The sequence below is a fragment of the Anoplolepis gracilipes genome, chromosome 1 (genome assembly GCF_047496725.1).
Source record: "Anoplolepis gracilipes chromosome 1, ASM4749672v1, whole genome shotgun sequence".
Classification (NCBI taxonomy): Eukaryota; Metazoa; Arthropoda; class Insecta; order Hymenoptera; family Formicidae; genus Anoplolepis; species Anoplolepis gracilipes.
In genome coordinates this window covers 9,679,646-9,694,338 of record NC_132970.1, presented here as the reverse complement: position 1 = coordinate 9,694,338, position 14,693 = coordinate 9,679,646, and the positions used below count along the sequence as shown (strand labels likewise).

The following is a 14,693-nucleotide window of genomic DNA, read 5'->3' as shown; positions in this document are numbered from 1 at the left end:
TTTAAATTTTTCATTCACGAAATGTGTATTTTGACACAACCATGAATGCATATGATCGATGCAATCTTCAAAATCGAATAAATGTAATAATGTTTGAGGTTGCATATACAAAGATTTATTAGATAATGTTAATTTAATAATTCTCGATCCGTTTAATGCGATCATTTGGATAGATAGATCACAGATCCATAATGGTTGACTTTCAGTCGATTGTACATGTCGTTCAATGTCTGCACGTTTCTGCATCAATGAATGCCAGAGTACGATAGGCAATACTAATCGATTACCTTGGTTGTCACCAAGTATCAATTCGACATACGACATAGCTCCAACGCTTATTCCAATCTCCAAATATTTGTAAGATGTCGGGGTTAAGATATACCTTCTTCCAAGTATGCAAACCGCACGACGAGATGAAGCGCTATATAAAATATTAAAATATATATTAAAAAAATAATATTTAGAAAATAATTGAAACTTACATGTTCTTTGATTGAATTTCACCGTTCTCAATCGGAATGTAAAAATTCATCTTGCTGGTTTCTTTTGTGGAGCACATTTTTTTTAGCACAACCTTATGCACGGACAACTGATGCGATACTAAACTATTGAAAGTACTGCGATCAATTTGTAATATCGCAAAACGTCATGAGGAGGGGAGTATTTGTGACGTAATTTTGCAAGCGCCAATGTAAGGCTGCTAGAAATTATTAAAAATCGCGTCACCACGTGCTTTCTCGAGCGCCGTGTGTGGCCACCGTATGATGAAATCTAATCAAATGTATACGACGATTGAAATATTCGGTTACAAATGTATAAGACAAAACGTGAGATAAAATTTTTGGCTAAATGATAACATAAACAGACCGTCGACGGTACGGATGTTTGCGCTAAAGAATAACGCACCGACAGTACGAATGTTTGCGATAAAGAATAACGTGTCGCATAGTGGGTGGGCATTATCATGTATATTTAATTTGATTATAAATAATAAATATAATCCTATGCGTAGAGGATGTCATATTATATTACATTACCACGAAATATGCGTGAGATAAAGAGACGTGATATTATAGAAATGACGAATGTTTATACGAAAGAATAACGTTTTCGCAACGTGAAAAGAATATAATGATTAGATATAAATCAGAACGGAGAGTCACATCTCGCCATTATTGTCGAAGCTTGCACGAGTGTACCTTATATGTAAAAAAAATGGAGCAGGTTTTAACGCATCAATCCACCTTGATAAATTCGGTGGAGGAGTACTTTGCGTGGGAGGTGCGATGCGATGATTATATCAAGTCGTTGGAAGAGCAGAGTCGAATTAAACGACCGCGAATATCGATCGGATATCGACAATTGTTGATCGCAAAGATCGCGCGACTCGAAGGACTGAAAAATGCGTTGCGCAAACGTTTCGTACACGCGGGTGCCGGACACAGCGCGCATCAAGCTGCACTATTTTGGCGAGAAATTGATACAGCGTTCGAGAACCGTATATCGACTGGTGCGATAATCAATAGCAATTATATCGAACCTCGCCAGTTTCTCGAAGACGCGAGTGATATCGTGCTCGAACATGTGCGAGACGCTATCGAAACACACTGCAGTGTGAAAGTGAATACTATGTTTAACGGTGAGTTTGTGGCGGGTGAAAAGCACAACGATAAAAGTGTAAGTACAAAAAACTGTGAACTATTTCGTACATCTGATTTACGCGAATGGTACGAGCAACGTGTTATCGAGCCCACTTTAGCATCTCTCGAAGAATTTCAAGAACGTGATAGTGGGTGGGCATTATCGCGTATACTTAATTTGACTGTAAATATAAATAAATATAATCCTATGCGTGCGGGATGTCATATTATATTACCGCGAAAGATAATGATGAAGCGAGCGATAGTTAACGTGCGATCCAAAGACAATGCATGTTTCGCATGGGCAGTGACTGCTGCTATGTATCCCGTTGAAAGAAGGGTTGAACGAGAATTATCGTACCCGCGTTACACGGATGTGCTAAATCTTCGAGACATTGAGTTTCCAGTGACTCTTAATCAAATTAAAAAGTTTGAAATTAACAACAATATTTCAATCAATGTGTATACCATCGAAAACGAAAATATTGTTCCTATTCGTCTTTCAAAGCAAAAGAGGGACAAGCACGCCAATTTGCTCTACATTCAAGATGCGCAAGATATCGGACATTTCGCGTGGATCAAGAATTTATCGCGACTCGTGAGTTCGCAACTCAATAAACACAATGGACAAAAATATATCTGTGATCGGTATGTATATTTAATATTATTGATTTTTTTCAAAATAAATATATAATTATTATTTCTATTTTTTATAAATGTTAAAATATATATATATATATATATATATATATATATATATATATATATAATTATTATTTCTTTTTTATAGATGTCTACATTATTTTTATTCGAATGAGAAACTACAGTCACATACTGTAGACTGCGGGAAGATGAATGATTGCACTATTCGATTACCGAGCGATAAAGATAAGTGGCTCGCTTTTAACAACTATAACAGGAAGGAGCAGGTTCCTTTCGTCGTGTATGCCGACCGGGAATGTGTTTTGAGAAAGACGTACAAAGAAGAAGAAGCAGAAAAAAATGTATACCAGCATCATCAAGTGTTTAGTATCGCTTATTATGTACATTGCTCGTACGATAATTCGTTGTCCGCGTATCATTCTCGTCGTGAAGCCAATTGCGTCGCATGGTTTGCTGAAGAATTAAAAAATTTAGCAACGAGCGTGAAAACAATTTTATCTACAAATCTTTCCATGATAAATTTGACGCGTGAAGAATTGGAAAAGTTTAACAGCGCTACTCAATGTCACATATGTGAGAAATCATTCGTGGAAGACGATACGCGCGTACACGATCATTGCCACCTCACTGGGCGGTACAGAGGTCCCGCGCATTCAAATTGCAATCTAAATTATAAGGAATCCTTTTATATTCCAATTATTTTCCACAATTTATCCGGTTACGATTCACATTTTATAATCGAGGAAATAGCTACAGCGTTCGAAGGAAGAATCGATCTACTTCCGATAACTAAAGAAAAATACGTTTCATTTACGAAAGATGTTAAACTTACGGAAGACAATTCGCGAAATCACATTAAATTACGTTTCATCGATTCTTTTAAATTTCTCACAACAAGTCTCAACAAATTAGCATCTTTTCTCAGTAAAGATAAATTAAAAATTTTACAATCTGAATATCAAAATTTGCGGGTAGAAGACTTTGATCTGTTAACGCGAAAAGGTGTCTTTCCGTATGAATATATCGATTGTGTAGATAAATTGCACGATACATGTTTATCTCCGCGCGAATTATTTTACAGTTCCTTGACCGATGACACAGTATCCGAGAGCGATTACGCGCACGCCGAGACTGTTTGAAACCGATTCTCCATTAGAACGCTAGGCGAATATAGCGATCTATATTTAAAAATCGATGTCTTGTTATTAGGCGATGTTTTTGAAAATTTTCGTGACAATTGTATCAAGAGTTACGGGCTCGACCCTGCGCATTATTATACTCTGCCCGGATACACGTGGGATGCCATGTTGAAGCATACAAATATTAAGTTTGAATTGCTCACTGACATCGATATGGTAATGTTTATAGAACGAGGTATACGCGGTGGTTTGAGTCAATGTTCCAACAGATACGCGCATGCTAATAACAAGTACATGCAGTCATACGAGCCATTGAAACCGTCATCGTATCTAATGTATTTCGATGTAAATAATTTATACGGATGGGCAATGTGTCAACCTTTGCCTTATGCTAGTTTTCAATGGGTCGACAATATATACAATTTTGATCTATCATCGATCGCGTCCGATTCGCCTACAGGCTATATCCTCGAAGTCGATCTCGAGTACCCGCAACATCTTCACGACGCGCATACTGACTTACCGTTTTGTCCGACGCGTGACAAACCACCCGACAAGAGAGAGAACAAGTTGCTCGCGACCTTATACGATAAGAAACGATACGTAATACACTACCGCAATCTGCAGCAATGTACGCGACACGGTTACAAAAATTCATCGCATATTACAATTCGCGCAATCTCCATGGTTACGTACATATATTGAATTAAACACGCAATTTAGAACAATGGCGAAAAATGATTTTGAAAAGAATTTATACAAATTAATGAATAATGCAGTTTTCGGCAAAACGATGGAAAATGTGCGCAATCGCGTAGATGTAAAACTTATAACAAAATGGGACGATAGGTACGGCGCAGAGGCAATGATCGCGAAACCAAATTTTCATAGCAGGAGCGTTTTTTCGGAAAATTTAATCGCTGTGGAATTGCGTAGACTCGAGGTGAAGTTTTACAAACCAATCTATGTAGGTATGTGTATACTTGATGTATCCAAGATGTGTTTGTACGAATTTCATCACGATTACATGATTCCAATGTATAAAGAAAAATGTAAAGTCATGTACACCGACACGGATAGTCTCATATATCACATTGAGTGCGAAGACGTGTACGAGAATATGAAGCGCGACATCGGCAAGTTCGACACGAGCGACTATGCGATAGACAATGCGTACGGTATACCGCTCGTGAATAAAAAGGTACCGGGTCTGATGAAGGATGAAAACAACGGTATGATAATGACAGAATTTGTCGGGCTTAGAGCAAAAATGTATGCGCTAAAAATAGATGGTAAAAAGGATACGAAAAAGGTAAAAGGTGTCAAGAATAGCGTCGTCGCGAAAACGATAACATTTGACGATTACATGCAGTGTTTGAACGAAGGAATTGAAATGACGCGACAGCAATCGAGTATAAGATCAAAAATGCATAAAGTATATACCATGCGGCAGAAAAAAATTGCTCTAAGTCCACACGATGATAAACGGTATATAATACCTAAAAGTATCGATACGCTACCATGGGGGCATTACAGAATACCGATGTAAAAAAGAAAAAAAGTGTATATATTTGAATATTATATATATTTATATATGTAAACTTTATATAATATTTGTTATATTTTTACAATACATTATTTTTATGTATCCAAGAATTCTGTGAACTATCGAATCCCAACCATTTCACAAAAACTTCATCCCCTCTCTTCTTCAATATCTTTTCCACAAGATATATATCGGGATTAGCAACGCGTTGTAGTTCGTATTCGTAAAATCCACCGGCGACGGGATTTCCGCGCGAATCTTTTAATATATATGTCACGGGATTAGTTTTCTGTATCTTAACAATTTCAAACACTTCGGTGGTCCAATTTGGTGTGTAGCCTTTTTCGAATAAAGTCTTGAATTTACTCACGCGCACCGAATCGCCTATTTTAAATTTCGCCAGCGCCGCAATCTTTACGTTGCTGTACACCGTATGTAAAAGTTTCTCCGCGACGGCTGGAGTAACATCGACAGGTCTCATACCGATAGTGCGATGTTTTTGCGTGTTGTACTCTTCAACGAGTCTCGATAGTTCATCGATCCACTTGTAGTTTCCATTGAGCGTAAACATTTTCCACATTTTATTCTTCAAAGTACGATTGAAGCGTTCTACGATCGAGGCTTTCATGACGGAATATGTCGAATAATGATTAATATCGTGTTTCTTCATGAGGTTTTGTACATTTGCATTGTAAAATTCTTTTCCTTGATCGGTTTGAAAATTTTTCGGGCATCTCGCATCGTCTCGAATTATCTCTGCAATCGCATCGGCCGTCTCGTTTCCACCTTTACTCTTGAGCGGTACAACCCACGCATACTTGCTCAACACATCGATAACAGTGAGTATGTAATTGTATCCCTTGTTGATTCGAGCATACGGACGCATCTCGACGATGTCGGCTTGCCACAGATCATCGTATCCCCGCACTATGACGTGTCTTCGGGGAAAATTTTTTCTCGCTGGCGCGTGCAGCTCGTTTACCAACTGCCGTCTCTCCAAACTATGTTGATTCTTTGCTTTGCCAGTTTTTCTCAATGGTTGTTTGTTGTTTGCTTTTTTATCACTCATTTTTCGTTTATCGTCCTTTAAGAGCCGTTCTTTAAGTTCCGTTTTTTCTATGTTTTTTTATTTTTTCACGTTTTCTGATCCGTTCTTAATCCGTTCTTGCGTTGTTCACCGCCGTCCTTCACCCATTCGAAAATCGTTCTTGACCCGTTCGCAGCCTTTTTCACAGTCGTTTTTGACTCGTTCGTAGCCGCTTTTGACCCGTTCGTAGCCTCGTTCACAGACGTCTTTCGAACGATCGTAGGAGTTCTTGAGTTGTTTGTAACCTTGAGTGTAGCCGTGAAGAACGTGTTCGTAGCCTCGTTCACAGCCCTGCTTGAGATGTTGATAGCCTCGTTCGAGGCTGTTGTTGTTGTTGTTGTTGTTGTTGTTGTTGTTGCTGCTGCTGCTGCTGCTGCTAGGTCGTGCACTATCACTGCCACTCATTGTAGTTAGATAGCAGTTCGGTAATTCTTCGTAGCGGTTCGATAATTGTTCGCAGCCGTTCAATAATCCTTCGTAGCTGTTCGATAGCCGTTCGATAGCCGCTCCTAACCCGTTCACTGATGCTCATTCGGGTTGATAGCCGTCTCTGAGTTAGCGTTAGCCGCGCGTTGAAGATTGTTTAGCGCAATCTGTAATGCTCGCACGTCCTTCTCAAGCGAAGTAAGCTTCTCGTCTGATTCTTTCTGTCGATTCATTAATCTTTTAACGCAGGACTGCACGTACAATTTGTTGACGGCATCGGTGTCAGCCTCAGGTTGCGCTACACGACGAATCTTACGCGACCTCGCATCGAAGTCTGTAACGACGCGACACAGAGCGTTTTCGTGCACATAACTTTTTACCAATCTATCCCAAGAGCCGTTTGTACCGGTTGCATCATTTCTTGAATCGAATAAGCCAAACTTGTTGATAGGCATTTTTTTTTCCGACGCTTCGTAAAGTGTCACGCGACGCTGATCGACTGATTAGTTTTGTCGATACATCATTCAATTTATAATAAGACCATCTTCGCGAAATTCTTCGATAATCGACATGATTTCATTGTCGTGAGCATTGTTACCGGCTCGACGCGAAGCATCCAGTAATCGCAGACGATCTACCAACTCGTTTGGATCGTTCCAATGCACGTAGTCGACCTTATTGTCGTTTAGAGTCATAGCGCGCGGTAGTATACCCTTTCCAGCTTTTCTGCTAGACAATAACGGAGCAATTACATTTTTATACTTATATCCTTTAGTCCCTAATACTGGATTATGTGCTTTGTTCCCACGTTTATGCGCATTCGTCGCTAATAATATACTTTTATATTTAAGCAAATCATCTTCGGTGTATATTTCATCGTCGGGGATTTTTTTGAAAATTAATTCATAGAGACCAGGCGTTCCCGTATATTTTACTTCATTGATAATTATATTATCATTTTTGTCTACGTCAAAATGTTTATCACCGAGCATTATTCCATCGTTAGAAAACTTAATGCCGTACACATAATCCATAGCTTTATCTTTATCTTGATTCATAACAGTTAATATATATTTTTGTCCGAGTGGATCTAAATGCTCTCGAAATATGTTTACACCTGCGGACGTTTGCAATTCACGTTGTACCGTCGTAACCAACGAATCGGGTGTGGTTTCAAAAATTTCGTCGACGGGTGGTTGCTCGTACGATAATTGACGCGGTTGCGCAATTTCTATCTGAGTAGATGTGTCCGGTATCGTTCGTCTTTGATTAGGTGTAGAAGTTATCGGCAAATCATTTAATGAGACGTTTAATCGTTTTTGCTTTGAGCTCAAATCATTCAATGAGATTCTTGGTCGTTTTTTAACTTTAATAATTTTCTTTTCCACATGGTCTTTTTCGAGTATATCGAACGGCTCGATTTTCGATACGTCGGATTCTACATCGATGGTATTTTGAACAAGCTGTTTTAGAGGCTCGCTAATCGGTTTAAACTGTTTCTCCAACGCTACATCTTCCTCAATTTTACCAGTTTTTAACGCGCGATATTTTTTGCGAATTGACTCGCTCGTCTGTACAATTTTTCGCGCAATCTTTTCACGATCACTCATGTTTTTTTTTTATGTAGACGTTGCTCTGTCAATGTTTCGATAGCAACTGATCATTTTACGGTACCGCAAATTCATTAAAACCTCTTCTGTAACGTCCATTGTTCATTGAACTGTCTTTGTCAATTACTAGAAATCCATACTTGTGCTGCCAACATTTTTGGCATAACGCGCAAAAATCATCGTACGACATATCAGTATTTACATGATCGTTGTACACATGTCGCAAGTTTGTACCGTCTTGTTTAAATAAAATCAACAGATTAGCATTGTCGCGTATAAGATGCTTGGGTATCTTGGCATACGTTTGACAGAGATAGAAACAATCGACGCTTGAGTGTCGACCCATTGAGAAGTACTCTCTTATCGTATCTTGCTTGTCGCATGCCACGTCATCGAAGATAAAAACCGAATTCGGAAGCGCCTCTCTCGATGAAATGACATCGCTGTTATTAGAGAACGTAAAGTAACCAATTTCATCTATCGATGATAGTAAATTTTCCAAATATTGATATTTTGGTTGTTGAAGAGATTTTGAATATATGTATAAATTTTCAAAGCGTATGCCGTTTGGACTTTCTATCAAGCTTATCAACAAGTTAGTTTTACCGCAATTCGAAGGGCCGCAAATGAGACCGCGTATTGTATTCGGTAACATTTTTCCATGTTTGTGTATTTCTTTTTCAGGCATTAGTCTATTGTCAAAATTTGTTACTTTAATTACCGTTGGTTGTAGCACGAATCGCATGACTTGTCTAATCAGACTTAACGATACTTTATGAGGAGGAGGAGGGTGAGGAGAGCCTATTTATAGATGCGCATCAAATCGAAACCGCTCAGTGTCAAACATGTTTCTTTCACTGTCGGATGACTGTGATATTCTCAACCTTACCTCAGAACAGTTGCAATATATACCGAAGATTATTTTATTGAAACAGTTTGGTCGTTACGTGGAACGTCTGTGGGACAAACTTCCGGAATATATAAAGGCTGATTCGGAGGTTCAGACCTATCGTCGCTGTTTCGAACATTACAATCGACCGTGGCAACGAACGCACATTGACGGTCCAGCGCCGATGATAAAAGATTGTTACGAATGTCAGCGAAAACCGTAAGAGGCTGTGGTCTGTTGAATCGCGCGATAAACGCACTCCCAATCGAATTACATATTCCTGGATATCAGTTTTGCGGACCGGGAACTCGTTTACAAGAACGATTGGTTAGAGGCGATCGAGGCATCAACCCATTGGACGTCGCGTGTCGCGAACACGATTTAGCTTACTCGCGAAGCAACAACCTCGGCGAACGACACGTAGCGGATAGTATACTAGCTGCGAGGGCGCGAGAACGTATTACCGCGAAAGATTCGAATTTTGGCGAAAGAGCAGCCGCTACGGCCGTTTGGACGGTCATGAAAGCAAAGACGAAAATGGGTATGGGGATGAAAAAGTCGTCGACAAAGAAAAAGATTACGAAGAAGATTACGAAAAAACGAATACTTCCGGTAGCGAAACGCGGAGGCGTATTACCGATTCTACCAGTGTTGGGTGCTCTCGGATCTCTGATTGGTGGAGCGGCTGGTGTAGCGAAGATGGTAAACGACGGAAAATCTACGCAACGTCAGTTTCAAGAGATGCTACGTCACAATCGCGCCATGGAAGGTCGCGGATTGTATCTCGCGCCATACAAATACGGACGAGGAATCTCAATGAGAAAGAAGAAGAAAAAAAAAAAACATCAAAGAGATACTAAAAATGCCAGAGGGTGCAACTACCAACGTACAACTGCTGCAACTAGCAAAACGTATGCGCATTCCGTATTTTAGAGGCGTTTTTATGCGTGACTCATTACCGATCGGTGGTGTATATCGAAACGAGAGCGGTATCATAAATTTGGATAACGCTAAAGACTGGGGTACTCACTGGGTAGCGTATGCAAAGAGAGGGAATCGCGCTATATATTTTGACAGTTTTGGCAATCTTCGCCCGCCGAATGAATTGATACGATATTTAAATGTGTCAAAAATAGATTATTATCATACATCCTATCAAACTTATAATCAAAGCATCTGCGGACAATTGTGCTTGCAGTTTCTCCGAACGGTCGATGCATGTGAATTTAAATAAAAATTATATATTAAACATATATATCGCTATGTATCTTCTTTATAAAATCCTATCCTTCTTCCTGTATATTATATAATAATAATAATAATAATAATAATATGTTACATTGATATATTTTTTAATCGAAAATGTATAGTTTATTGGAAATGTGTCAAGAATACTTTTAATATCTTAATAAGTTACGTTTATATTTCTTTTACTACAGCCTTCTCCTTTGCTCTCTCTCTCTCTCTCTCTCCTTTCCTTACACATCATACTCTCCTTATGCTACGTCTATAGCGCTGCCCTTTTCCCACCATTATGCTCTCCTTGTCCTACGTCTATAGCGCCTTCCTTCTTACACTACGTCGTACTCTCCTTGTCATACGCTCTATTGTGCTCGCAGTTTTTCCGAGCGGTCGATGCACGCGAATTTAAAGACATACATTCCGCTATTTAATTTAGTATTCGTTAAACAGTTTGGTCAACATGTCTATGACATTCACGCTGACTGGGAAGAGCAGCGTTCTCGCGGCAAATTACTCGCCCACCGTACATTTAAGCGATGGTGAATACGAACTCGGTCTAGCGGATTTTGAGAGTTATCACACGATATCGAACGTGAATTCCTCGAATAATAAATTTTACTTTGGCAAAGACGATGCGGAAATTACGATTCCCGAGGGATCGTACGAGCTGCAAGCGATACATGAATTTTTGAAAAAAACAATTTCACGAAAACGTTCGCAACACGCAGTTCGTGATGGTGATAAAAAACAAACTGACGACGATGACTTCGAGGCTGGAGAATGGCCGATAGTGCTCCGCGCTAATTACAATACGATGCGGAGCGAGATCAAATGCGCCTACAGAATAAATTTTAGCAAGCCTAACAACATTGGATCGCTGCTAGGATTCTCGAACCGTATACTGCAGCCGCGAAAATGGTACGAGTCGGACGTGCCGATTAACATTATCAACGTGAACATTATCCGCGTCGAATGTAATGTCACCGCGGGTGCGTACAACAACGGTAAACTCGTTCATACGATACATGAATTTTCACCGAGGGTACCACCAGGATATAAGATATCGGAAACACCGGCGCACATCATTTACCTACCGATCATCGTACGGAGCATTACGGATTTAACGTTACGCGTTGTCGATCAGGAAGGACGATTACTCGATTTTCGAGGAGAAGAGATCACCATTAGAGTGCATGTACGACGGCGACAAAATTAGCGTGTGATGCTCGTGCTGAACGGATCGAAAGACGTGAGAGACAACACAATTTTTACGACACCCGTGACGACAACAACAACAACAACAACAACAACATCGAGATTTGCTAATACGCAATCATCTTGCGCTAAGAAAAAGAAATTGAACGCATCAAACGTTGCGTTTTTACAATCTTTGGGATTCGCGGTGCGAAACATTTGAACGATGACTGACATTCTCAACATCGCGGACGAACCGATCTTTGACGATCGCATCGTCAAGATTGAGACTCACGCATACAACCCATTCGCCAACACAACGTTCGGACACAGTGACGAGATAAGAATACCCATACAACAACAGGATCTGTATACATTACCGTACGAGAGTTTCTTATACATCGAGGGAGAATTGAAGATAAACAATCCAACTGACGGATCTAATGTGGTACTGCAAAATAATTGCGTAGCATTCATGTTTGACGAGATTCGATACGAACTCAATGGCGTGGAGATTGATCGCAACAGAAACGTGGGAATAACGAGTATGCTCAAAAACTATGTAACAATATCATCCGATAAAAGCGTGATTATGAGAAATGCTGGCTGGAGTGATCCAACTACTGTAAATGGACATTTTAATTTTTGCGTACCGCTCTACATGTTATTGGGATTTTGCGAGGATTACAGACGCATAGTAATTAACGCTCGTCACGAGTTGATCTTAATACGATCGCGCAATGACAACAATTGTCTGGTTGGAGCTTCGGCGGTGGAGCCTGTGATCAACATATTCAAGATACAATGGCGAATGCCACATGTGCTGTTGAGTGAAATTAAGAAGTTGTCTATGCTGCGCGCTCTGGAAAGCGGACGCTACCTCAGCATGGGTTTTCGCTCGTGGGATCTGTACGAGTTTTCGCTGTTGCAGCGTACAACCAAGCATTCGTGGGCCATTAAGACCGCGACTCAGCTGGAGAAACCACGATACGTTATCTTTGCTCTGCAGACAGGTCGGAAGAATGTTATGCTCGAGGATATGAGTAAATTCGACGACTGCAAATTAACAAACGTGAAACTTTATCTGAACTCGGAATGTTATCCGTACGACGATATGAATCTGGATTTCGATAAAAACAGATGGTCGATTCTATACGACACGTACGCGCGTTTCTGCAAAAACTATTACGGATATGAGTATCTCGAACCGAGCCTCACCGTCTCACTGTTTCTACTTTACGGTCCGTTTGTAATCATCGATTGTTCTCGACAAAACGAATCGGTGAAAAATGCTACCGTAGACGTAAGAATAGAATTTGATTGTAAAGAAAATGTGCCGGCAAACACTACCGCTTATTGTCTCATTTTGCATGATCGCGTTGTCGAATACAATCCTCTAACGAACGTAGTACGTAAAATTACATGAATCAACACTGGCAGGAACGCTCGTCTTATCAGCCAACCAACCAACGTTCGATTCTTCTGTAAACGAAATTGGAGAATCGCATACCGGATCATATAACATAAAAACTTGCGATACTCGATGATTAACGTCAGTCGTTCGTCGTCGTAGTTCTCGCTAATATCTCTTCATTATGGTTGTGCCAACGTTTGTGGATCTTCAAGGATTTATTATCGATAAAAAATTTATCGTGAAAGAAGTTGCGATTTTGACGAAGGGATCTGTACTCTCTCATTATATTTTTACGAGTCTTACACCATTCCGTTTGCTCACGAGGTCTGAGAGATCTCAGATTGCATGGTTGGTTGGAAAACATCACAATCTGCAATGGGAAGATGGAAACGTTCCATACTACATGGCTAAACGTTTAATCACTGAGGCTGTGACGTTGAAAGATACATCTTCTCGAGTGTATGTCAAAGGACATGAAAAACGAGAATGGTTGGCAAATTTACTGGAAGACGATGCGAGAATCGGTCTTATTATCGAGACATTGGATAACGACTATGACGACGTTCCTGCTTTAGATAAATTAGATGCTACTCTGCGTTGCGATAGACATGTACGAAATTGCGCTTTACAAAATGTATTTAAAATATTCAATTGGTGGTCGAATCATCATCATGAAGGTTCAATCAACCCATATTTACATTAAAAAACTATAGTTCAAGTATTATTTTCTATATTCTGTAATTAAATTTTTTTAATTTTAAATAAATTTGGAATTTTTATACATTTATATATTTCTTTTACTTGTCACCTTCTTTCCTTACCATCATGCTCTCTCCTTTCCTTACACATCATACTCTCCTTGTCCTACGTCTATAGCGCTGTCCTTTTCTCACCATGCGCGCTCTCCTTTCTCTCTATTCTTTCTCTCACCATGCACGCTATTCTTTTCTCTCGCACCCATATCTCCTTTTTCTACCATCGTGCTCTCCTTTTCTTATCATCATCATCATACACTCCTTGTCCTACACATACACCACATCGTACTATAGAACGCCTGATTATATTTATTATTTACATTTATAGTCAAATATACATGATAATGCCCACCCACTATGCGGTACGTTATTCTTTAGCGCAAACATCCGTACCGTCAATGGTCTGTTTATGTTATCATTTAGCCAAAAATTTTATCTCACGCTTTGTCTTATACATTTGTAACCGAATATTTCAATCGTCGTATACATTTGATTAGATTTCATCATACGGTGGCCACACACGGCGCTCGAGAAAGCACGTGGGGACGCGATTTTTAATAATTTCTAGCAGCCTTACATTGGCGCTTGTAAAATTACGTCACAAATACTCCCCTCCTCATTACGTTTTGCGATATTACAAATCTCCCTCTACCGCGTTGCGAACGCCTATAGCACCGTCTCCCTCTACCGCGTTGCGAACGCCTATAGCACCTTCTCCCTCTACCGCATTGCGAACGTCTATCGCATCGTCTCCCTCTACTGCGTTGCGAACGTCTATCGCACCGTCTCCCTCTACCACGTTGCGAACGTCTATCGCACCGTCTCCCTCTACCACGTTGCGAACGTCTATCGCACCGTCTCCCTCTACCACGTTGCGAACGTCTATCGCACCGTCTCCCTCTACCACGTTGCGGACGTCTATCGCACCGTCTCCCTCTACCGCGTTGCGAACGTCTATCGCACCGTCTCCCTCTACCGCGTTGCGAACGTCTATCGCACCGTCTCCCTCTACCACGTTGCGGACGTCTATCGCACCGTCTCCCTCTACCGCGTTGCGAACGCCTATAGCACCTTCTCCCTCTACCGCG

General features: G+C 40.3%; 2 protein-coding genes across 2 annotated transcripts; both read left to right on the top strand.

The window, feature by feature from the left end:
- The first annotated feature begins 814 nt into the window (after positions 1-814).
- Positions 815-2,334, top strand: LOC140672425 (uncharacterized). The gene has a single exon (XM_072904602.1). The coding sequence runs from the start codon at positions 1,132-1,134 to the stop codon at positions 2,332-2,334; it is 1,203 nt and encodes a 400-aa protein (XP_072760703.1). The 5' UTR covers positions 815-1,131.
- Positions 2,335-3,784: 1,450 nt separating this feature from the next.
- On the top strand, positions 3,785-5,557 carry LOC140672859 (uncharacterized). Its single transcript, XM_072905300.1, has one exon. The coding sequence runs from the start codon at positions 4,170-4,172 to the stop codon at positions 4,989-4,991; it is 822 nt and encodes a 273-aa protein (XP_072761401.1). The 5' UTR covers positions 3,785-4,169; the 3' UTR covers positions 4,992-5,557.
- The last annotated feature ends 9,136 nt before the right edge of the window (positions 5,558-14,693 follow it).